The following is a 26,908-nucleotide window of genomic DNA, read 5'->3' as shown; positions in this document are numbered from 1 at the left end:
CAGGACGTGTACTCCGAGCATGCTGTGACCAACTGGCAAGTGTCTAAACTGACATTTTCAACCTCTCCCTGTCTGAGTCTGTGATGCCAACATGTTTTAAGCAGACCACCATAGTCCATTTGCCCAAGAACACTAAGGCAACCTGCCTAAATGACTACCGACCCGTAGCACTTACGTTTGTAGCCATGAAGTGCTTTGAAAGGCTGGGCTTGGCTCACATCAACACCATTATCCCAGAAAACCTAGACCCACTCCAATTTGCATACCGCATCAACAGATCCACAGATGATGCAGTCTCTATTGCACTCCACACTGCCCTTCCCCACCTGGACAAAAGGAACACCTATGTGAGAATGCTATTCATTGACTATAGCTCAGCGTTCAACACCATAGTGCCCTCAAAGCTCTTCACTAAGCTAAGGACCCTGGGACTAAACACCTCCCTCTGCAACTGGATCCTAGACTTCCTGACGGGCCGCCCCCAGGTGGTAAGAGTAGGTAACAACATATCCGCCACTCTGAGGGGGGGCCCTCAGGGGTGCGTGCTCAGTCCCCTCCTGTACTCCCTGTTCACTCATGACTGCATGGCCAGGCACGCCTCCAACACCATCATTAAGTTTGCTGATGACACAACAGTGGTAGGCCTGATCAACGACAACGACGAGACAGCCTATAGGGAGGAGGTCAGAGACCTGGCAGTGTGGTACAAAGACAACAACCTCTCCCTCAATGTGATCAAGACAAATGAGATGATTGTGGACTACAGGAAAAGGAGGACCAAGCACGCCCCCACTCTCATCGACGGGGCTGTAGTGGAGCAGGTTGAGAGCTTCAAGTTCCTTGGCGTCCACATCACCAACAAACTAACATGGTCCAAGCACACCAAGACAGTCATGAAGAGGGCACAACAAAACCTATTTACCCCTCAGGAGACTAAAAAGACTTGGCATTGGTCCTCAGACACTCAAAAGGTGTTACAGCTGCACCATCGAGAGCATCCTGACAGATTGCATCACTGCCTGGTATGGCAACTGCTCGGCCTCCGACCGCAAGCTACTACAGAGGGTAGTGCGTACGGCCCAGTACATCACCGGGGCCAAGCATCTTGCCATCCAGGACCTCTATACCAGGCGGTGTCAGAGGAAGGCCCTAAAATTGTCAAAGGCTCCGACCACCCTAGTCATAGCCTGTTCTCTCTGCTGCCGCACAGCAAGCGGTACCGGAGCGCCAAGTCTAGGTCCAAGAGGCTTCTAAACAGCTTCTACCCTCAAGTCATAAGACTCCTGAACATCTAATCAAATGGCTACCCAGACTATTTGCATTGCCCCCCCCCCCCCTCCACACACACACACACTGCTCCTACTCTCTGTTATTATCTATGCATAGCCACTTTAATAATTATACCTACATGTACATAATTACCTCAATTACCTCGACACCGGTGCCCCCGCACACTGACACATTGACTTTGTACCGGTATTCCCTGTATATAGCCCTGCTCTTTAATTATTTGTTATTCTTATCTCTTACTTTTTTAGGGAATTTCTTAAAACTGCATTGTTGGTTAAGAGCTTGTAAGTAAGCATTTCACTGTAAGGTTTACACCTGTTGTATTCGGGGTATGTGACAAATAACATTTTATTTGTTGATGTCTTCCCAGGGAACAACCTGTGGAAAACATACAGACATAAAGTATTCATTTTAAAGATACAGTAAATATTGTTTAAAAAGCATATTGGTTTATTTCATAATCAATAGGACTATATATATATTTTTTTATGTGAATCACCCTTTCCAGTATTGACGCCGGCTCAGCATTCTTTGGAACAAAAGTCGACGCGCCGTGCGTCAGCGAACACACATGCTGCGCTCTTCCTGCCCCGCCAGGTAGCCTCTTATCCTCATCCTTATGCTGCATCGGGTTCCTTTAGAGCCCTCTCTCTCTCTCTCTCTCTCTCTAACTCCCCCTCTCCCCCTTTGTTTACTGGCATGTCAGAGCCTGTGGGATGGAGTTACTGTTGCACAGTACTCTCCATCAGGCCGCCGCTCTGAGAACCTTTGAAGTCCTCATTTAATGTAGGGAGCTGCATCTCACACATTTGATAAGACAGTTGGGAGCCGTCGAGTAAGCGTCTACAGGGAGTTAATGTTCCCAAAATAAACGTGTAGCCTACATTAAAGTTTTGGAAAGTGGTAGCCTATAAATTGAGAGAGTTTATTTTAAAATATATATATATAATAATAATAAGTGGAATAAATAAATTGGCACGCGCGTAATGGCAAATCTTTTCTCCAACAAAACCATGAGGCTCAAGTGGATGCGCGTGTCTCTTTTGATCTTGGTTCTATTCCTGGGTGACTCCCGCGGCTCCCAGGTGAAGTTTGGCCGCTTGGATCGGTGGGTGAAGACCGGGTTCCAGTACCTGAAGTTAAACCTGTGCCGCAGGGTGTCTCTGTCTGAGGGCGAATGCAAGCGGCTGTCCCATCTTCAGCTCAGCGGAGTGGCCGTGTACGTTTCCGAGCCAAACTCCGAGAAGGTACTCGCCATTCTCCCAGATTCCTATTCTTCAGGGATGCTACCGCCGAAGCAGGGCGGTTACGGTATGAGTTCGGTACTGGAGGACAGTAGAAGACGTCAGGATTTCTTCCCGGGATCGACTGCGCATGATGCCGTGTTGGTGTTGGATCCGAGTCCCGGAGAGAGTTTCGGACATCCCGTGATTCTCTTTTATGTGGACCTAAACACGACCAAGAAAAAATGTGCACATATGGATGGAATTTATTTAGGTAAGAACAAATGAATGTACTATGTTTACTTTGAAAAATAAACTTTTATTATGGATATCTCAATTTCTAACTTTTTTTCTTATAATCAACGTTGTTTTCTTATAAATATCCTACACAGACATGAATTCAATGTCTATTCCTCGTTGGGAGGAAACGACGTTGATTCAACCAGTGTGTAGCCAGTCGGAGGGCAAATGTCCACATTTTATTCTACCAAAACGTTTTGAAAGGATATCCCGTTTAAAGATGAATTAGCGTAATTGTAAGGTCAAATGTAGTCTTAAACCCTTTAATAACTGACCCTTCCGGAAAAACAAGTTAAAAAAAAAAAAAAAATCCTTTTACTAACCATGCAAATAAGAACTTCCCCCCACTAAAAAATGTTTCAACTTGATGTTAATTTAGGAAATAACAGATCTCTAGCACGCAGTTAAGAATTCACAATAGGGTCCTATCAGCAATTACATTTACATTTAAGTCATTTAGCAGACGCTCTTATCCAGAGCGACTTACATTTAACCTTTTTTTTTATTTAACTAGGCAAGTCAGTTAAACAAATTCTTATTTACAATGACGGCCTAGGAACAGTGGGTTAACTGCCTTGTTCAGGGGCAGAACGACAGATTTGTACCTTGTCAGCTCGGGGATTTGAACTTTCGGTTACTAGCCCAACGCTCTAACCGCTAGGCTACCCTGCCGCCCATAAAGCAATGCCTTTTTCGAAAGGCAATTTGTATCGGCCAAGCATTTACATTTTTACTCATCTCAAAAATATGTTTAGGTCTGCTTCAATGACTTGTTTAGGTAGGTAAGTATTGGTAAATGAGGACTGGTGTTCAAATTTGAACAAATTGTGGTACTTTTGTAATGTCCAAACATGAATATTCAACTACATTGAAGTGAATGCGTTTTCAGGTGATGTATAGTGCAATGTCCCTTGTTTAATGACTATTATAGGCCTAATATTATAGATGACTTTAAGTCTGAATATTGATTAATTGATCCTATGGGTCCTGAAATGTGGTTAAACCACTTTATGTTACCTAATAATATTGCACATTGTCATATTCACCTTGCTTTGTTTTTACTGACATATCAAACAGCCTGGTTGAGCACATTAGCTATTTTTATATTCCTGGAATGGTACAATATTTGTCCCTCTTTAACTAAAATTGCTCCCTTTTATCCCATATCTTTGGTGACTGAGTTTGAGTGTTTTTACAACCCTCTGAATGGGTAAAGTTATGATTGCCACAAAAGTGAACAGCAGCCCCCCCCCCCCCCCCCCCCAAAAAAGGACTCAAATTATGTTAATTGATGCAGGAGGGCTGGGGGGAATTGACCGTAAATATTTCTTTCATATCCACCTCTAAATCCATTGTCATAATATGCTCTACCAGCCGGTTGAGAATTCCCTTAATAATGGGGATTATTAAGGACTGGTATTCCAGATCAGTTTGCTATAAAATATTTCTCAAGCTTGGTTTGATTGGAAATATGATTTCCTACATGGACAGGCTGTTTCAACCATTTATCAAGCCACTTGATCCACAGATATTCCCTACGGCTCAGGCTGTCAGAATGGGACACCTCTCTTTAAAATAAATAAAATAATTATCAAGTGTTTTCAAATGGTCAGAAGTTACATGGCTTAAGTCCAATAAGAGGGAGGCCTTTTGTATTCTAATGAGGCTGTAAAGGGGGAAAATCAGAGCATTCTCTTACACACTGCAGACACAGAGTACGCTGAAGGGTTGAGAGCACTGTGAGAGAGCCGGAACAGGACAGTGTGTGTACCGTGTGTATACCGTGTGTGTGTGTGTGTGTGTGTGTGTGTGCGCGCCTGCGCGAAAGTGTGTGTGTGTGTGTGTGAGAGAGAGCGAGAGAGTTTGTAAGCAGTAAGCAACGTGAGAGAAGAGAGCTCTCAGGCGCTGCCAGGTGGTGGACACCCTGCTGGGGTAGTAGAGGACCCAGATGCATGGCTGAACCCAGCCACAGTCACCAGTCATGTATTCACAATAACACCTCTCCATTATTCATCTTGAGTGGATGCTGTCCTTAGCTAAAAGTTCAGCACACTGTACGGTACTCATCCATTCCAGTCAGCACCACCCACCACCCTCTGCCCAGACATTTCAGCTTCTCCACCCAGCTGCACTGGGACAGGAGGTAGGAGTTCCTCAACTCTCAACTGTGTCTTTCTACTGACCCTTTTAACTTCTCAGCCCTGCCCTGCCCCTCACACTCCAGTCTAGTACATGACAGCCCCTCACACTCCAGTCTAGTACATGACAGCCCCTCACACTCCAGTCTAGTACATGACAGCCCCTCACACTCCAGTCTAGTACATGACAGCCCCTCACACTCCAGTCTAGTACATGACAGCCCCTCACACTCCAGTCTAGTACATGACAGCCCCTCACACTCCAGTCTAGTACATGACAGCCCCTCACACTCCAGTCTAGTACATGACAGCCCCTCACACTCCAGTCTAGTACATGACAGCCCTGCCCCTCACACTCCAGTCTAGTACATGACAGTCCTGCCCCTCACACTCCAGTCTAGTACATGACAGCCCTGCCCCTCACACTCCAGTCTAGTACATGACAGTCCTGCCCCTCACACTCCAGTCTAGTACATGACAGCCCTGCGCCTCACACTCCAGTCTAGTACATGACAGCCCCTCACACTCTAGTCTAGTACATGACAGTCCTGCCCCTCACACTCCAGTCTAGTACATGACAGTCCTGCCCCTCACACTCCAGTCTAGTACATGACAGTCCTGCCCCTCACACTCCAGTCTAGTACATGACAGCCCCTCACACTCTAGTCTAGTACATGACAGTCCTGCCCCTCACACTCCAGTCTAGTACATGACAGTCCTGCCCCTCACACTCCAGTCTAGTACATGACAGTCCTGCCCCTCACACTCCAGTCTAGTACATGACAGCCCCTCACACTCTAGTCTAGTACATGACAGTCCTGCCCCTCACACTCCAGTCTAGTACATGACAGTCCTGCCCCTCACACTCCAGTCTAGTACATGACAGCCCCTCATACTCCAGTCTAGTACATGACAGTCCTGCCCCTCACACTCCAGTCTAGTGCATGACAGTCCTGCCCCTCACACTCCAGTCTAGTACATGACAGTCCTGCCCCTCACACTCCAGTCTAGTACATGACAGTCCTGCCCCTCACACTCCAGTCTAGTACATGACAGCCCCTCACACTCCAGTCTAGTACATGACAGCCCCTCACACTCCAGTCTAGTACATGACAGTCCTGCCCCTCACACTCCAGTCTAGTGCATGACAGCCCTGCCCATCACACTCCAGTCTAGTACATGACAGCCCCTCACACTCCAGTCTAGTACATGACAGCCCTGCCCCTCACACTCCAGTCTAGTACATGACAGCCCTGCCCCTCACACTCCAGTCTAGTACATGACAGCCCTGCCCCTCACACTCCAGTCTAGTACATGACAGCCCTGCCCCTCACACTCCAGTCTAGTACATGACAGCCCCTCACACTCCAGTCTAGTACATGACAGCCCCTCACACTCCAGTCTAGTACATGACAGTGGACAGAGAGAAACCAAAGTTGACAGGGTTCCAGATTAATTATACAGTCTGTGAGTGTCAATCATCTGTGAGGGTCGTCTACCTGTGAGGGTCGTCTACCTGTGAGGGTCGTCTACCTTTGAGGGTCATATATCTGTGAGGGTCATCTATCTGTGAGTGTCATCTACCTGTGAGTGTCATCTACCTGTGAGTGTCATATATCTGTGAGGGTCATCTATCTGTGAGGGCCATCTATCTGTGAGGGCCATATACCTGTGAGGGCCATATACCTGTGAGGGTCATTTATCTGTGAGGGTCATTTATCTGTGAGGGTCATCTATCTGTGAGGGTCATCTACCTGTGAGGGTCATATATCTGTGAGGGTCATCTATCTGTGAGTGTCATCTACCTGTGAAGGTCTTCTATCTGTGAGGGTCATCTACCTGTGAGGGCCATCTATCTGTGAGGGTCATCTAGCTGTGAGGGTCATCTATCTGTGAGGGTCATCTATCTGTGCGGGTAATCTATCTGTGAGGGTCATCTATCTGTGAGGGCCAACTATCTGTGAGGGTCAATCATCTGTGAGGGCCAATCATCTGTGAGGGTCATCTATCTGTGAGTGTCATCTACCTGTGAAGGTCATCTATCTGTGAGGGTCATCTACCTGAGAGGGCCATCTATCTGTGAGGGTCATCTACCTGTGAGGGCCATCTACCAGTGAGGGCCATCTATCTGTGAGGGCCATCTAGCTGTGAGGGTCATATATCTGTGAGGGTCATCTATATGTGCGGGTCATCTACCTGTGAGGGTCATCTATCTGTGAGGGCCATCTGTCTGTGAGGGTCAATCATCTGTGAGGGTCGACTATCTGTGAGGGTCATCTATCTGTGAGGGTCAGCTGGAAGTGTTGTGGGGGTTTGCATGTGTCCAAACTTGACCACCTCATCTGAAGATGAGAGGGAACATTATTAACAGAGACAGAGAGCACCACACAGGTCTTTCTGTGTTCAATATAACGAGACCCAGGAAATGGGTTAGTGACCACAGTTAACAACAGGAAATGGGTTAGTGACCACAGTTAACAACAGGAAATGGGTTAGTTACCACAGTTAACAACAGGAAATGGGTTAGTTACCACAGTTAACAACAGGAAATGGGTTAGTGACCACAGTTAACAACAGGAAATGGGTTAGTTACCACAGTTAACAACAGGAAATGGGTTAGTGACCACAGTTAACAACAGGAAATGGGTTAGCTACCACAGTTAACAACAGGAAATGGGTTAGTGACCACAGTTAACAACAGGAAATGGCTTAATGACCACAGTTAACAACAGGAAATGGGTTAGTTACCACAGTTAACAACAGGAAATGGGTTAGTTACCACAGTTAACAACATGACATGGGTTAGTTACCACAGTTAACAACACGAAATGGGTTAGTTACCACAGTTAACAACATGAAATGGGTTAGTGACCACAGTGAGCAATATGGAACGGGTTAGTTACCACAGTTAACAACATGGAACGGGTTAGTGACCACAGTGAGCAACATGGAACGGGTTAGTTACCACAGTTAACAACAGGAAATGGGTTAGTGACCACAGTGAGCAACATGGAACGGGTTAGTTACCACAGTTAACAACATGAAATGGGTTAGTGACCACAGTGAGCAATATGGAACGGGTTAGTTACCACAGTTAACAACATGGAACGGGTTAGTTACCACAGTTAACAACATGAAATGGGTTAGTGACCACAGTAAGCAATATGGAACGGGTTAGTTACCACAGTTAACAACATGGAACGGGTTAGTTACCACAGTTAACAACATGAAATGGGTTAGTGACCACAGTGAGCAATATGGAACGGGTTAGTTACCACAGTTAACAACATGGAACGGGTTAGTTACCACAGTGAGCAACATGGAACGGGTTAGTTACCACAGTTAACAACATGAAATGGGTTAGTGACCACAGTGAGCAATATGGAACGGGTTAGTTACCACAGTTAACAACATGGAACGGGTTAGTTACCACAGTTAACAACATGGAACGGGTTAGTTACCACAGTTAACAACATGGAACGGGTTAGTTACCACAGTTAACAACATGGAACGGGTTAGTTACCACAGTTAACAACATGGAACGGGTTAGTTACCACAGTGAGCAACATGGAACGGGTTAGTTACCACAGTTAACAACATGGAACGGGTTAGTGACCACAGTGAGCAACATGGAACGGGTTAGTTACCACAGTTAACAACATGGAACGGGTTAGTTACCACAGTTAACAACAGGAAATGGGTTAGTTACCACAGTTAACAACATGGAACGGGTTAGTTACCACAGTTAACAACATGGAACGGGTTAGTTACCACAGTGAGCAACATGGAACGGGTTAGTTACCACAGTTAACAACATGGAACAGGTTAGTTACCACAGTGAGCAACATGGAACGGGTTAGTTACCACAGTTAACAATATGGAACGGGTTAGTTACCACAGTTAACAATATGGAACGGGTTAGTTACCACAGTTAACAACATGGAACGGGTTAGTTACCACAGTTAACAACATGGAACGGGTTAGTTACCACAGTTAACAACATGGAACGGGTTAGTTACCACAGTTAACAACATGGAACGGGTTAGTTACCACAGTTAACAACAGGAAATGGGTTAGTGACCACAGTTAACAACATGGAACGGGTTAGTTACCACAGTTAACAACATGGAACGGGTTAGTTACCACAGTGAGCAACATGGAACGGGTTAGTTACCACAGTTAACAACATGGAACGGGTTAGTGACCACAGTGAGCAACATGGAACGGGTTAGTTACCACAGTCAACAACATGGAACGGGTTAGTTACCACAGTGAGCAACATGGAACGGGTTAGTTACCACAGTTAACAACATGGAACGGGTTAGTGACCACAGTGAGCAACATGGAACGGGTTAGTTACCACAGTTAACAACATGAAATGGGTTAGTGACCACAGTGAGCAATATGGAACGGGTTAGTTACCACAGTTAACAACATGAAATGGGTTAGTGACCACAGTTAACAACATGGAACGGGTTAGTTACCACAGTGAGCAACATGGAACGGGTTAGTTACCACAGTTAACAACATGAAATGGGTTAGTGACCACAGTGAGCAATATGGAACGGGTTAGTTACCACAGTTAACAACATGGAACGGGTTAGTTACCACAGTTAACAACATGAAACGGGTTAGTTACCACAGTTAACACACACTTTCTATCTTACTGAGTGTTGATCTTGCATGACTGGTCCAGTGAGCTCTCTCCCAACTTTCGTCAAAAATATATATTAATATTAATAATATTTAACTTTTGTTGTGTGACAATAAAAACATACATAGACAAAGAGACAAGACAACTCTACATTTCCACTAACCTGAATGACATCACACCTGCTCAAATCCACGTGTCCCTCTGTATCCACCCCAATGCTGCTTCTAATGCTGCTTCTAATGCTGCTTCTAATGCTGCTTCTAATGCTGCTTCTAATGCTGCTTCTAATGCTGCTTCTAATGCTGTTTCTAATGCTTGTAAGACTCTGCTCCATATGTCTCAGGAAATATATGTCAAATCAGCTTTGTCTTGTTAAAACACAGACGCAGGCTGTAGACATGGGGGCCCTGGGCTGTGGACATGGGGGGCTGTGGACATGGGGGCCCGGGCTGTGGACATGGGGGGCTGTGGACATGGGGGCCCGGGCTGTGGACATGGGGGGCTGTGGACATGGGGGCCCGGGCTGTGGACATGGGGGCCTGGGCTGTGGACATGGGGGCCCTGGCTGTGGACATGGGGGCCTGGGCTGTGGACATGGGGGGCTGTGGACATGGGGGCCCGGGCTGTGGACATGGGGGACTGTAGACATGGGGGCCTGGGCTATGGACATGGGGGCCCTGGCTGTGGACATGGGGGCCTGGGCTGTGGACATGGGGGCCCTGGGCTGTGGACATGGGGGCCCTGGGCTGTGGACATGGGGGCCCTGGCTGTGGACATAGGGGCCCTGGGCTGTGGACATGGGGCCCTGGGCTGTGGACATGGGGGGCTGTGGACATGGGGGCCTGGGCTGTGGACATGGGAGTGTGTTGTGTTGTGTTCTGTCTCACCTGACCTGACCTGACCTGATCTGACCTGACCTGACCTGACCTGTGTTGTTGTGTCTCCAGGAGAGGAGTGTCTGACTCTGGCCCTAAAGAGTCGCTGTCAGAACCAGCTGAAGCGTCGTCAGAGCGGCAGTGAGCGGCCGGCGGGGAACGGGCGTGCCCGCAGGGCTACCGTGGCGAGGCCCAGGAGCAGCCCAGGGAGGGTGGATCGCAGCGGGGGTCTCTGTGAGATACATTTCCTTCCCATGGTGGTCGGGATCAGGGATAACAACAGGACACAGAGGCTACGATGCGTGGGTGAGTTGGTGCCCACCTACCAGGTTTTACAAGTAGCCTGGTTCCAGAACTGTTTGTCCGGTCTTTCGTGTTGACGAGACAGCACAAGCAGATCTGGGGACCAGGCTAGAAGTACACAATATTAGCCTGATGTAACTGGAGCTCGGGCAGAGAAATCTGTCTGATCCACGCACCACTAAGGCACCAAGAGGATGAGTACGTCAACTGCAGTCTCTACCTCTACACCATGTGACGTGATGATATTGTGTGAGTTTACAGATCACCCAGACTTTGCCCAGTGCCCCCAGCCTCTGCCCCTCACCAGCCCCAACATGCCAGTGTCCAGCTGTGAGCTCAACAAGAACACCAGGCGATGCCACCAGCAGCCCCTGGCTACACACCTGTCCTGCCGTCTCTACCAGACCTGTGACCATGCTATACTACTCTCAGGTAGGTTATACCTGGCAGCTCAGACCTGTGACCATGCTATACTACTCTCAGGTAGGTTATACCTGGCAGCTCAGACCTGTGACCATGCTATACTACTCTCAGGTAGGTTACACCTGGCAGCTCAGACCTGTAACCATGCTATACTACTCTCAGGTAGGTTACACCTGGCAGCTCAGACCTGTAACCATGCTATACTACTCTCAGGTAGGTTACACCTGGCAGCTCAGACCTTTGACCATGCTATACTACTCTCAGGTAGGTAACACCTGGCAGCTCAGACCTGTGACCATGCTATACTACTCTCAGGTAGGTTACACCTGGCAGCTCAGACCTGTGACCACGCCATACTACTCTCAGGTAGGTAACACCTGGCAGCTCAGACCTTTGACCATGCTATACTACTCTCAGGTAGGTCACACCTGGCAGCTCAGACCTGTGACCAAACTGTACTAATCTCAGGTAGGTTATACCTGGCAGCTCAGACCTGTGACCAAACTGTACTAATCTCAGGTAGGTTACACCTGGCAGCTCAGACCTGTGACCAAACTGTACTAATCTCAGGTAGGTTATACCTGGCAGCTCAGACCTGTGACCAAACTGTACTAATTTCAGGTAGGTTATACCCGGCAGCTCAGACCTGTGACCAAACTGTACTAATCTGAGGTAGGTTATACCTGGCAGCTCAGACCTGTGACCAAACTGTACTAATCTGAGGTAGGTTATACCTGGCAGCTCAGACCTGTGACCAAACTGTACTAATCTGAGGTAGGTTATACCTGGCAGCTCAGACCTGTGACCAAACTGTACTAATCTGAGGTAGGTTATACCTGGCAGCTCAGACCTGTGACCAAACTGTACTAATCTGAGGTAGGTTATACCTGGCAGCTCAGACCTGTGACCAAACTGTACTAATCTCAGGTAGGTTACACCTGGCAAGTCACCTGAACACAGACCAACACCTCCACCTCCTCTTTACAGACCAACACCTCCTCTTTACAGACCAACACCTCCTCTTTACAGACCACCACCTCCTCTTTACAGACCAACACCTCCTCTTTACAGACCAACACCTCCTCTTTACAGACCAACACCTCCTCTTTACAGACCAACACCTCCTCTTTACAGACCAACACCTCCTCTTTACAGACCAACACCTCCGCTTTACAGACCAACACCTCCTCTTTACAGACCACCACCTCCTCTTTACAGACCAACACCTCCTCTTTACAGACCAACACCTCCTCTTTACAGACCAACACCTCCTCTTTACAGACCAACACCTCCTCTTTACAGACCAACACCTCCTCTTTACAGACCAACACCTCCTCTTTACAGACCAACACCTCCTCTTTACAGACCAACACCTCCTCTTTACAGACCACCACCTCCTCTTTACAGACCAACACCTCCTCTTTACAGACCAACACCACCTCTTTACAGACCAACACCTCCTCTTTACAGACCAACACCTCCTCTTTACACACCTCCACCTCCTCTTTACAGACCAACACCTCCACCTCCTCTTTACAGACCAACACCACCTCAACAGACCAACACCTCCTCTTTACAGACCTCCACCTCCTCTTTACAAACCAACACCTCCACCTCCATTTTACAGACCAACACCTCCACCTCCTCTTTACAGACCAACACCTCATTCTCTTATTTTACAGACCACCACCTCCTCTTTACACACCAACACTTCTGCATGATCGGCAGACACCCTTAATCAATATGTATGTGTGGGTGTGTGATACGTGTGTCCGTGTGTGCAGGTGGATGGCAGCAACAGATCACGTACCAGCGTCACGTTCAGAACCTGCAGCTCTTCTACAGGATGCTGAGGAACAACGGCTTCCACAGAGATCACATCAAGACCTTCTTCGCTGGGAACGGACAGCTCTCAGGTGGGGAAAGGACAGAACAGGACACGGACGCACACTGCCCGATACCCCCTCTCTCTAACCCTCTCCATCACCTGTCTCACTACAGAGGAGGCAGAATGGGTATATCCAGCTACAGAGAAACGAGTGATAAGGACCCACATCTCCTATATCTGTGGTAAACAGCACTGTGCAGACTCCCTGGTCCTCTACCTCAACAGCCCGACCAGGAACGACGGGACCATGCTGCTCTGGGACGGTAACTACAACGGCATAGTGAGTAGAGATAGATTACTAATAGATGGATAAATAGTTCACCCAATGAGTCCTTTACTTCCCTACGCATCAACACAACGAGGGATTGGATTACTATAGTTAGAAGTATTGTGACCTGGCGGCAGGGTAGCCTAGTGGTTAAAGCGTTGGGCTAGTAACCGAAAGGTTGCAAGTTCAAATCCCCGAGCTGACAAGGTACAAATCTGTCGTTCTGCCCCTGAACAAGGCAGTTAACCCACTGTTCCTAGGCCGTCATTGTAAATAAGAATTTGTTCTTAACTGACCTGCCTAGTTAAATAAAGGTTAAATGTAAGTCGCTCTGGATAAGAGCGTCTGCTAAATGACTTAAATGTAAAATGTAAATGTAAGTCCAATAACTAATTCTATATTACTGTAACACACCAAGAGCAGCTATGCCTCCTGTACTCACTAACTGACTCCATCCTGTAGTCACTAACTGACTCCATCCTGTAGTCACTAACTGACTCCATCCTGTAGTCACTAACTGACTCCATCCTGTAGTCACTAACTGACTCCCATCCTGTAGTCACTAACTGACTCCATCCTGTAGTCACTAACTGACTCCATCCTGTAGTCACTAACTGACTCCCATCCTGTAGTCACTAACTGACTCCATCCTGTAGTCACTAACTGACTCCCATCCTGTAGTCACTAACTGACTCCCATCCTGTAGTCACTAACTGACTTCCATCCTGTAGTCACTAACTGACTCCATCCTGTAGTCACTAACTGACTCCATCCTGTAGTCACTAACTGACTCCCATCCTGTAGTCACTAACTGACTCCCATCCTGTAGTCACTAACTGACTCCATCCTGTAGTCACTAACTGACTCCATCCTGTAGTCACTAACTGACTCCCATCCTGTAGTCACTAACTGACTCCATCCTGTAGTCACTAACTGACTCCATCCTGTAGTCACTAACTGACTCCCATCCTGTAGTCACTAACTGGCTCCATCCTGTAGTCACTAACTGACTCCCATCCTGTAGTCACTAACTGGCTCCATCCTGTAGTCACTAACTGACTCCCATCCTGTAGTCACTAACTGACTCCCATCCTGTAATCACTAACTGACTCCATCCTGTAGTCACTAACTGACTCCCTCCTGTAGTCACTAACTGACTCCCTCCTGTAGTCACTAACTGACTCCCATCCTGTAATCACTAACTGACTCCCATCCTGTAGTCACTAACTGACTCCCATCCTGTAGTCACTAACTGACTCCCATCCTGTAGTCACTAACTGACTGACTGTCAAAGACATTTCCCATGCTACTATTTGGTTTGCAACAGTTGGGGGGGTTGTATAAAGCTACCTGTCTACCTCTATGACCTGTGCAACAATGTATCATTTTCAAAATGCAATCTCTCCCATGCCAGCATAAGCTAGAAACCCAAGAATGAATTTGAAACTAATTATTCACCGTGGAAACCGTAAACACTCAGATTTCCATTTCATTAATTGACCAGCACAGTGTGTTGAACGTGAATTTAACATGGATTTTAAAGAGTGGTGGGAACAGGAGACGGGAGGGGACGACAATCCCTAACCAGCCGACACAAACGAGTGGAAGAAAACATCCTGGAAAAGAGCCGTAATTGAAGCCAACACAGTGAAGCAGACGAACTGGGAACTGAAATGTTACTGGGACGGGCTAAAAGACATTTGTATTTATTTAACCTTTATTTAACTAGGCAAGTCAGTTAAGAACCAATTCTTATTTACAATGACGGCCTCCCCCGGCCAAACCCAGACGATGCTGGGCCAATTATGCACCGTCCTATGGGACTCCCAATAACAGCCAGATATGATGCGGCCTGGATTCAAACCAGGGACTGTAGTGACGCCTCTTGCACTGAGATGCAGTGCCTTCGACCGCTGCGCCACTCGGGAGCAAGAAAAGGGCACAGCTTTCTCTTTTGAGTCTGAGACAACGACAAAGGAACGGTTAAACGCTATCCTGCGGGAGTTTTACGGGAGTGTGAGGAATACTACGGGTAAAGTGCCGGGTTGAACCGTAACATCAACGATCCTCACGGGTCTCAGTGCCGGGTTGAACCGTAACATCAACGATCCTCACGGGTCTCAGTGCCGGGTTGAACCGTAACATCAACGATCCTCACGGGTCTCCGTGCCGGGTTGAACCGTAACATCAACGATCCTCACGGGTCTCCGTGCCGGGTTGAGCCGTAACATCAACGATCCTCACGGGTCTCCGTGCCGGGTTGAACCGTAACATCAACGATCCTCACGGGTCTCAGTGCCGGGTTGAGCCGTAACATCAACGATCCTCACGGGTCTCCGTGCCGGGTTGAACCGTAACATCAACGATCCTCACGGGTCTCCGTGCCGGGTTGAACCGTAACATCAACGATCCTCACGGGTCTCCGTGCCGGGTTGAACCGTAACATCAACGACCCTCCTCTGAGTCTTTCATAAGACACACACGGCTCAGATTGACCGCCCTCCCGAAGCGTCTTACCAGTCGGCGTCACATGAAAAGCTAACTATTCGCTGGCAGAAGTGGGGACACTTCAGGCTGAGGAGTAAGGTTCACACATCCCCATGTGCTACACACTCTCATACAAAAGTTATTCGATGCATGCCTGGAGGCAAGGGAAATAATGTCTGTGAGTGGCCAACGGTGTGAGAGTTCTCTCAAGAGTTATTGGCAGTCTAACATGGAGAGCAGAGTGTCATTGACAGTTCTTCAACTCCTGTCACCAACCAGAACCAGGACAGTTCTTCAACTCCTGTCACCAACCAGAACCAGGACAGTTCTTCCACTCCTGTCACCAACCAGAACCAGGACAGTTCTTCCACTCCTGTCACCAACCAGAACCAGGACAGTTCTTCAACTCCTGTCACCAACCAGAACCAGGACAGTTCATCCACTCCTGTCACCAACCAGAACCAGGACCAGGACCAGGACAGTTCTTCCACTCCTGTCATCAACCAGAACCAGGACAGTTCTTCCACTCCTGTCACCAACCAGAACCAGGACAGTTCTTCCACTCCTGTCACCAACCAGAACCAGAACCAGGACCAGGACAGTTCTTCCACTCCTGTCACCAACCAGAACCAGAACCAGGACAGTTCTTCCACTCCTGTCACCAACCAGAACCAGAACCAGGACCAGGACAGTTCTTCCACTCCTGTCATCAACCAGAACCAGGACAGTTCTTCCACTCCTGTCACCAACCAGAGACCATATAGACCATATAGACCATATAGACCATAGAGACTATAGAGACCATATAGACCATAGAGACCATAGAGACCATAGAGACCATAGAGACCATAGAGACCATAGAGACCATAGAGACCATAGAGACCATAGAGACCATAGAGACTATAGAGACCATAGAGACCATAGAGACTATAGAAACCATAGAGACCATAGAGACTATAGAAACCATAGAGACCATATAGACCATAGAGACCATAGAGACTATAGAGACTATAGAGACTATAGAGACCATAGAGACTATAGAGGACCAGACTGGATCAGGAGCAGAGCAGACAGTGAAAGCATGCCGGGGTAAAGCTTTATATATATATATGTATTCTCCTCTCTAATGCTTGTCTCACTGGGCCTCAGATAGATAGATATATATATATATGTATTCTCCTCTCTAATGCTTGTCCCACTGGGCCTCAGATAGGTATATATATATATGTATTCTCCTCTCTAATGCTTGTCCCACTGGGCCTCAGATAGGTATATATATATATATATATATATATTCTCCTCTCTAATGCTTGTCCCACTGGGCCTCAGATAGGTATATATATATATATATTCTCGTCTCTAATGCTTGTCCCACTGGGCCTCAGATAGGCTCCAGTACCTTTCTGTTCCACAACACCCTGACACATCAATCTAGCACCCTCTAGGATTTGTTGCTAATCGTTATTTCATGCGCCATCATTTGGATATCAGTTTTGAACAGGTTTGAAATAATCTCATGGCAGAATTGTTGTTTTTTGGGGGGGGTGTTTCTGAGATTACGGTTAAGCCCTATATAGGTTATTCGGTCGAACCTACAGAGGCAATGGACTTTGAGAACACGTGTGTGCTTCTCATGCTGGCATTGAACGTAAACAATTGCCCGTAAGACTGTGACAGATCGGTGTCGTGTGACTGATTGTCTCCCTCTCCCCAGGATTACTCTGTGGGTGAGCTGATAGCTGAATATGAAACAGCAGGATTGTACCTGTATGTTTAGATATAGACAGTGATGGGCGATCATTTATTTTTTTTCCCCCTCTTCCCCCAATGCAGGCAGACCTGAAGGAGCGTTACAGTGTGGGAGAGCTGCTAGCGGACCTGGCAGGCTGCAGGGCTAGACGAGTACTGGTCTTCGTCGAGCAGAGTTACAGCGGGCCGCTCAGTAAGAGACTGAAAGGATCCCTGAAACACCTGAACGTGGTGCTGCTCAACATAGCCAACAGCTGGGCCTCGCTGCACCCTGCCACATGCCTTATAGACCACCTGAGTAAGGTATGTAACGAAACCCTGCAACATAGCCAACAGTTGGGCCTCGCTGCACCCTGCAACATGCCTCATAGACCACCTGAGTAAGGTATGTAACGAAACCCTGCAACATAGCCAACAGCTGGGCCTCGCTGCACCCTGCAACATGCCTCATAGACCACCTGAGTAAGGTATGTAACGAAACCCTGCAACATAGCCAACAGCTGGGCCTCGCTGCACCCTGCCACATGCCTCATAGACCACCTGAGTAAGGTATGTAACGAAACCCTGCAACATAGCCAACAGCTGGGCCTCGCTGCACCCTGCAACATGCCTCATAGACCACCTGAGTAAGGTATGTAACGAAACCCTGCAACCTAGCCAACAGCTGGGCCTCGCTGCACCCTGCCACATGCCTCATAGACCACCTGAGTAAGGTATGTAACGAAACCCTGCAACCTAGCCAACAGCTGGGCCTCGCTGCACCCTGCCACATGCCTCATAGACCACCTGAGTAAGGTATGTAACGAAACCCTGCAACCTAGCCAACAGCTGGGCCTCGCTGCACCCTGCAACATGCCTCATAGACCACCTGAGTAAGGTATGTAACGAAACCCTGCAACATAGCCAACAGCTGGGCCTCGCTGCACCCTGCAACATGCCTCATAGACCACCTGAGTAAGGTATGTAACGAAACCCTGCAACATAGCCAACAGCTGGGCCTCGCTGCACCCTGCAACATGCCTTATAGACCACCTGAGTAAGGTATGTAACGAAACCCTGCAACATGCCTTATAGACCACCTGAGTAAGGTATGTAACGAAACCCTGCAACATGCCTTATAGACCACCTGAGTAAGGTATGTAACAAAACCCTGCACAGTGCCTTACAGACCACCTGAGTAAGGTATGTAATAAAACCCTGCACAGTGCCTTACAGACCACCTGAGTAAGGTATGTAACGAAACCCTGCACAGTGCCTTACAGACCACCTGAGTAAGGTATGTAACATGTACACACACCCTACACAACACACACCCTACACAACACACACCCTACACAACACACACCCTACACAACACACACCCTACACAACACACACCCTACATAACACACACCCTACACAACACACACCCTACACAACACACACCCTGCACAATACACACCCTGCACAACACACACTCTAAACAACACACACACACACACACACACACACACACACACACACACACACATACACACACACACACACACACACACACACACACACACACACACACACACACCCTGCACAGCACACACCCTGCAACCAGAAGCCGTGGATTACATGCAACATCCGCAATGAGCTAAAGGCTAGAGTTGCCGCTTTCAAGGAGCGGGACACTAAATCGGACACTTATAAGAAATCCTGCTACGTTCTCCAATAAACCATCGAACAGGCAAAGCATTAATACAGGACTAAGATCGAATCCGACTACACTGTCTCTGACGCTCGTCGGATGTGGCAGGGCTTGCAAACTATCATGGTGTTAGGTCAACCATCTTTACCTCAACGTCAGCAAAACAAAAGGAGCTGATCGTGGAGTACAGGAAACAGAGGGCCGAGCACGCCCCCAACATCCACATTGACGGGGCTGTAGTGCAGCAGGTTCGAGAGCTTCAAGTTTGTCTCAAGTTTCTCGTGGCCACATCACTAAGGAATTAACATGGTCCGAACACACCCACACCACACCCATCATGGGCCCTCAGATCCTTAAAAAGATCTACAGCTGCACCATCGAGAGCATCTTGACTGGCTGCATCACCGCCTGGTATGGTAACTGCATGGCATCCAACCGCAAGGCACTACAGAGGGTTGTGCGTACGGCCCAGTACATCACTGGGGTCAAGATCCCTGGCATCCAAGACCTCTATACCAGGCGGTGTCAGAGAAATGCCCTAAAAATGGTCAAAGACTTCAACCACCTAAGTCATTGACTGTTCTTTCTGCTACAGCACGGTAAGCGGTACCGATGAAACCAACAGGACCCTGAACAGCTGCCATCCCCAAGCCATAAGGCTCACTGACTGCTAAATAGTTAAATAGTTAAATAGTTAACCAATAGCTACCCGGACAATCTGCACTGACCCTTTTGGCACTAACTCTTTTGACTCATCACACACCCTGCTGTTACTGTCTATTATCTATCCTTTACCCCTACCTACAGTATACTGCTGTTACTGTCTATTATCTATCCTTTACCCCTACCTACAGTATACTGCTGTTACTGTCTATTATCTATCCTTTACCCCTACCTACAGTATACTGCTGTTACTGTCTATTATCTATCCTTTACCCCTACCTACAGTATACTGCTGTTACTGTCTATTATCTATCCTTTACCCCTACCTACAGTATACTGCTGTTACTGTCTATTGTCTATCCTTTACCCCTACCTACAGTATACTGCTGTTACTGTCTATTATATATCCTTTACCCCTTCCTACAGTATACTGCTGTTACTGTCTATTATCTATCCTTTACCCCTACCTACAGTATACTGCTGTTACTGTCTATTATCTATCCTTTACCCCTACCTACAGTATACTGCTGTTACTGTCTATTATCTATCCTTTACCCCTACCTACAGTATACTGCTGTTACTGTCTATTATCTATCCTTTACCGCTACCTACAGTATACTGCTGTTACTGTCTATTATCTATCCTGTTGTCTAGTCACTTTACCCCTACCTTTATGTATATTTGTATTGTACCTCAAATGTATGTGACAATAAAACATATATATATATATATATATATATGTATATTATACAGGACCAGTCAAACGTTTGGGCACACCTACTCATTCAAGGGTTTTTCTTTATTTTTACTATTTTCTACATTGTATAATGATAGTGAAGGCATAAAAACTATGAAATAACACATATGGAATCATGTAGTAACCCTCATGAAGCTGGTTGAGAGAATGCCAAGAGTCTGCAAAGCTGTCATCAAGGCAAAGGGTGGTTACTTTGAAGAATCCCAAATAAAAATTAAAAACACTTTTTTGATTAGTATTCATCTGGAATGCATTTCAATTAACAGGTGTGACTTGTTAAAAGTTAAAATTATTTCCTTCTTAATGTGTTCGAGCCAATCAGTTGAAGATAGCCCTATTTGGTAAAAAACAAACAAGTCCACAGGAACAGCTCAAATAAGCAAAGAACAATGACAGTCCAGCATTACTTTAAGACACGAAGGTCAGTCAATACGGAACGTTCCGAGAACTTTGAAAGTTTTGTCAAGTGCAGTCGCAAAAACCATCAAGCGCTATGATGAAACTGGCTCTCATGAGGACCGCCACAGGAAAGGAAGACACAGAGTTACCTCTGCTACAGAGGATACGTTCATTAGAGTTACCAGCCTTAGAAATTGCAGCCAAAATAAATGCTTCACAGAGTTCACTTTCTTGTTTATTTAACCTTTATTTAACTAGGCAAGTCAGTTAAGAACAAATTCTTATTTACAATGACGGCCTACCCCGGCGACGCTGGGCCAATTGTGAGCCGCCCTATGGGACTCTCAATCACAGCCGGATGTGATACAGCCTGGATTCGAACCAGGGACTGTAGTCATGCCTCTTTCACTGAGATGCAGTACCTTAGACCACTGCACCACTCTGGAGCCCTGGTCAAGTAACAGACACATCTCAACATCAACTGTTCAGAGGAGACGGCGTAAAGCAGGCCTTCATGGTCGAATTGCTGCAAATAAACCACTTCTAAAGGACACCAAGAAGATGAAGAGACTTGCTTCGGCCAAGAAACACGAGCAATGGACATTAGACAGGTGCAAATATGTCCTTTGGTCTGGTGGGTCCAGATTTAAAATGTTTGGTTCCAACCGCCGTGTCTTTGTGAGACGCATAGTAGGCGAACGGATGATCTCCGCATGTGTGGTTCCCACCGTGAAGCATGGAGGAGGAGGTGTGATGGTGCTTTGCTGGTGACACTGTCTGTGAATTATTTAGAATTCAAGGCACACTTAACCAGCATGGCTTCCACAGCATTCTGCAACGATTCGCCATCCCATCTGGTTTGCGCTTAGTGGGACTATCATTTGTTTTTCAACATGGCATTGACCCAACACACCTCCAGGCTGTTTAAGGGCTATTTGACCAAGAAGGAGAGTGATGGAGTGCTGCATCAGATGACCTGGCCTCCACAATCACCCGACCTCAACCCCGTTGAGATGGTTAGGGATGAGTTGAACCGCAGAGCAGCCAAGAAGTGCTCAGCATACATGGGAACTCCTTCAAGACTGTTGGAAAAGCATTCCAGGTGAAGCTGGTTGAGAGAATCCCAAGCATGTGCAATGCTGTCATTAAGGCAAAGGGAGGCTAATTTGAAGAATCTAAAATCTAAAACATATTTTGATTTGTTTAACACTTTTTTTGGTTACTACATGATTCCATATGTGTTATTTCATAGTTTTTAATATCTTCACTATTATTCTACAATGTGGAAAATAGTAAAAATAAAGAAGAACCCATGAATGAGTAGGTGTGTCCAAACTATTGACTGGTACTGTATCTACCTCAATTACCTCGTACCCCTACACATTCAATCGGTACAGGTACTGTGTATTTAGCCAAGATACCATTACTCATTCTGGATTTATTTATTGTTATTTTAAAATGGATTAAAACAATGCCTTTACAGCCAGCGCTACCCACTGAGAAGAGATAACAAAATGATCTATTCAATTGGTATGAGGCTTCCCAAAATGATGTTGGGTCTGTCTGATCACACCACCACCATCAATCATTTCACCTGACCCTCTTCTTCCTCCAATCTCTTCTCAGGATTCAGGGATGTCCCGCCTCCTGGACCCCAAAGCCAGCCTTTTGAATGTCAACCTATCTGGCGCGCCCTGTAACACCACTCCCCCTCTGAGCGAAGCAGAGATGAGGAAGGAGTACATGGGCTGTCAGAACCTCCCCACTGCCCTGTGGTACCAGAACCACAATCAGAACCTACCCCCTGCCCTGTGGTACCAGAACCACAACTAGATCCTCCCTCCTGCCCTGTGGTACCAGAACCACAACTAGATCCTCCCCCCTGCCCTGTGGTACCAGAACCACAACTAGATCCTCCCTACCACCCTGTGGTACCAGAACCACAACCAGAACCTCCCCCCTGCCCTGTGGTACCAGAACCACAACCAGAACCTCCCCCCTGCCCTGTGGTACCAGAACCACAATCAGAACCTACCCCCTGCCCTGTGGTACCAGAACCACAACTAGAACCTACCCACCACCATGTGGTACCAGAACCACAACCAGAACCTCCCCACTGCCCTATGGTACCAGAACCCCCTCACCACCCTGTGGTACCAGAACCACAACCAGAACCTTCCCATCACACTGTGGCACCAGAACCACAACCAGAACCTCCACACTGCCCTGTGGTACCAGAACCTCCCCACTCTCCTGTGGTACCAGGAACACAACTAGACCCAGAACCTCCCCACTGCCCTGTGGTACCAGAACCACAACTAGAACCAGTACCTCCCCACCGCCCTGTGGTACCAGAACCACAACCAGAACTTCCTTACCGTCCTGTGGTACCAGAACCCCCCCCACTACCCTGTGGTACCAGAACCACCACCATAATCTTCCCATCACCCTGTGGTACCAGAACCACAACTAGAACCAATACCTCCCCACTGCCCTGTGGTACCAGAACCACAACCAGAACTTCCTTACCGTCCTGTGGTATCAGAACCCCCCCCCCCCCCCCCCCCCCACCACGCTGTGGTACCAGGACCAGAACTTTCCCACCACTCTGTAGTACCAGAATCACAACCAGAACCTCCCCACCGCCCTGTGGTACCAGAGCCAGATCCTCCCCACTGTCCTATGGTACCAGGACCAGATCCTCCCCACTGTCCTATGGTACCAGGCCAGAACCTCCCCACCGGTCTGTGGTACCAGAACCAGAACCTTCACACCACCTTGGGGTACCAGAACCACATCCAGAACCGACACAGACCCCTGGAAGGATTTTTTGGGGGAAAGAACACACACACACACACACACACACACACACACACAGACACAGACACAGACACAGACACAGACACAGACACAGACACACACAGACGCATACACAAATAACAAGACAAGAGAAGACAAACACACAGACAGAAACACAGAGAAGACTAGTTGCTTCGTCAGTCACACACTAACAAGACAAGAGAAGACACACACACAGACAGACACACAGAGAAGGCTAGTTGCTTCGTCAGTCACACACTAACAAGACAAGAGAAGACACACACAGACAGACACACAGAGAAGGCTAGTTGCTTCGTCAGTCACACACTAGCCGATGGCTTGTCATCGGGAGTCTGTTCTCTTACATCACATCCTTATTTAAGTGTATCTTTTGAGCCCACCACGCCACAGACATATAGTACCGCAGGATGTGTGCTAGTGATGGAGGAAAAGGTCGGTACAGTTACATTTCGCAATATTATTTTTGACGATATTCTAATTCATACTTTGACTCCAAGTATCGATTTAAAAAAATAAAAATGAAATAAAAAAACAACCTGACTTTTTTTTGTTGCTAGGTAGGGTTAGCTAGCGCTAGCGCTAGGTAGGGTTAGCTAGCGCTAGGTAGTGTTAACTAGCGCTAGGTAGTGTTAGCTAGAGCTAGGTAGTGTTAGCTAGCGCTAGGTAGTGTTAGCTAGAGCTAGGTAGGGTTAGCTAGCGCTAGGTAGTGTTAGTTAGCGCTAGGTAGTGTTAGTTAGCGCTAGGTAGTGTTAGTTAGCGCTAGGTAGTGTTAGTTAGCGCTAGGTAGTGTTAGTTAGCGCTAGGTAGTGTTAGTTAGCGCTAGGTAGTGTTAGTTAGCGCTAGGTAGTGTTAGCTAGAGCTAGGTAGTGTTAGCTAGCGCTAGGTAGTGTTAGCTAGCGCTAGGTAGTGTTAGCTAGAGCTAGGTAGTGTTAGATAGCGCTAGGTAGTGTTAGCTAGAGCTAGGTAGTGTTAGCTAGCGCTAAGGTAGTGTTAGCTAGAGCTAGGTAGTGTTAGCTAGCGCTAGGTAGTGTACTAGCTGGTTCTCTTTCTTTTTAAATAGTGAGCCAACATACAGTTCTTTCAGCACTTTTATTTCCAATGACCGATCATAACTAACTAACATATAGTGAGCAATATGTTTACAACAACAACAATCAAGTATCGAATCACAAAATATATAGAATCGTGAGAATCGTGAGAATAGCAATACACATTTTATCGTGAGAATAGCAATACATATAGAATCGTGATAATCACAATACATATTTTATCGTGAGAATAGCAATACATATAGAATCGTGATAATCACAATACATATCGTATCGGCACCTAAGTATCATGATAATTATCGTATCGTCAGGTCCCTGGTGATTCCCAGCCCTAATTTGCACCAAATGAAAGGACACTTCCAGATCTCGTACAGAGGGCCGGAGAGAGAGGGACTCTGACAGTTAAATGTGTATATAGAAGGGAAGAGGACGGTGTGTTTGATTGTCCTCACTCTGAACCCCGGCATCGTCACCGCGGACGCTTGGTGACGGAGTGGGAAACGTCCCAAGAGGAGGACCGTCCTGTGCCAGCTAGCGGCAGCTCCTGACGGTTGGGTACAGACTGTGAAGAGGTTCAGAGAGGGGACACCAGCTCCTCTGGACGACTTAGGTCCCTGAACAAGGTGACAATGCTTGCGTCCCCAGAGGGACCCTATTCCCTATGTAGTGCACTGCTTTAGACCAGAGCCCTATGGCAACCTATTCCCTATATAGTGCACTACTTTAGACCAGAGCCCTATTCTCTATATAGTACACTACTATAGACCAGAGCCCTATTCCCTAGACAGTGCACTACTTTAGACCAGAGCCCTATAGCACCCTATTCCCATATAGTGCACTACTTTAGACCAGAGCCCTATGGCACCCTATTCCCTATATATAGTGCACTACTTTAGACCAGAGCCCTATGGCACCCTATTCCCTATATATAGTACACTGCTATAGACCAGAGCCCTATGGCACCCTATTCCCTAGACAGTGCACTACTTTAGATCAGAGCCCTATGGCACCCTATTCCCTACACAGTGCACTACTTTAGACCAGAGCCCTATGGCACCCTATTCCCTACACAGTGCACTACTTTCAGACCAGAGCCCTATGGCACCCTATTCCCTACACAGTGCACTACTTTCAGACCAGAGCCCTATGGCACCCTATTCCCTACACAGTGCACTACTTTCAGACCAGGGGCTTTATTTGTGCGTTGGAATTTGGAACTCACTGATGCCACTCTGTAACACATCACGCCCGCTTTAACATGTCTCCCAGAGCAACCAAGCCCAGCACAGCCCTCAGCCCAGACAGCAGGCACCTCAATAAGACAGGCGTGTCCAGCGCTGGCTTACTGCTCTATGATTTAATGATGAGAACGCAGTCTGCTCCAGTCCTGTCCTCAGAGCAGACCGTCTCCATTGCAGTCACACTTTAGCGGAGAGCAGTCAGAGTACAGCTTTCACTCCAATATCTGTCCTCTGCTCCTGGTACCGATAGGTGTCTATCTTCTCTCCTCTCTCTGTCCCCTACCTGCTCTTCTCTCTGTCCCCTACCTGCTCTTCTCTCTGTCCCCTACCTGCTCTTCTCTGTGTCCCCTACCTGCTCTTCTCTTTGTCCCCTACCTGCTCTTCTCTTTGTCCCCTACCTGCTCTTCTCTCTGTCCCCTACCTGCTCTTCTCTTTGTCCCCTACTTGCTCTTCTCTTTGTCCCCTACCTGCTCTTCTCTGTGTCCCCTACCTGCTCTTCTCTGTGTCCCCTTCCTGCTCTTCTCTTTGTACCCTACCTGCTCTTCTCTTTGTCCCCTACCTGCTCTTCTCTCTGTCCCCTACCTGCTCTTCTCTGTGTCCCCTACCTGCTATTCTCTCTGTCCCCTACCTGCTCTTCTCTTTGTCCCCTACCTGCTCTTCTCTGTGTCCCCTACCTGCTCTTATC

General features: G+C 47.4%; 1 protein-coding gene across 1 annotated transcript; it reads left to right on the top strand.

The window, feature by feature from the left end:
* Positions 1-1,999: 1,999 nt before the first annotated feature.
* si:ch211-67e16.11 (uncharacterized) lies at positions 2,000-23,658 on the top strand. Its single transcript, XM_055871917.1, has 7 exons — positions 2,000-2,787; positions 10,553-10,786; positions 11,045-11,215; positions 12,991-13,122; positions 13,208-13,374; positions 17,683-18,393; positions 22,719-23,658. The coding sequence occupies exons 1-6, from the start codon at positions 2,277-2,279 to the stop codon at positions 17,980-17,982; spliced, it is 1,515 nt and encodes a 504-aa protein (XP_055727892.1). The 5' UTR covers positions 2,000-2,276; the 3' UTR covers positions 17,983-18,393; positions 22,719-23,658.
* The last annotated feature ends 3,250 nt before the right edge of the window (positions 23,659-26,908 follow it).

Source organism: Salvelinus fontinalis, chromosome 19, assembly GCF_029448725.1.
Source record: "Salvelinus fontinalis isolate EN_2023a chromosome 19, ASM2944872v1, whole genome shotgun sequence".
NCBI classification, from domain to species: Eukaryota; Metazoa; Chordata; class Actinopteri; order Salmoniformes; family Salmonidae; genus Salvelinus; species Salvelinus fontinalis.
Note: the sequence above shows the minus strand (reverse complement) of the source record. Positions and strands in the feature narration are given on the sequence as shown.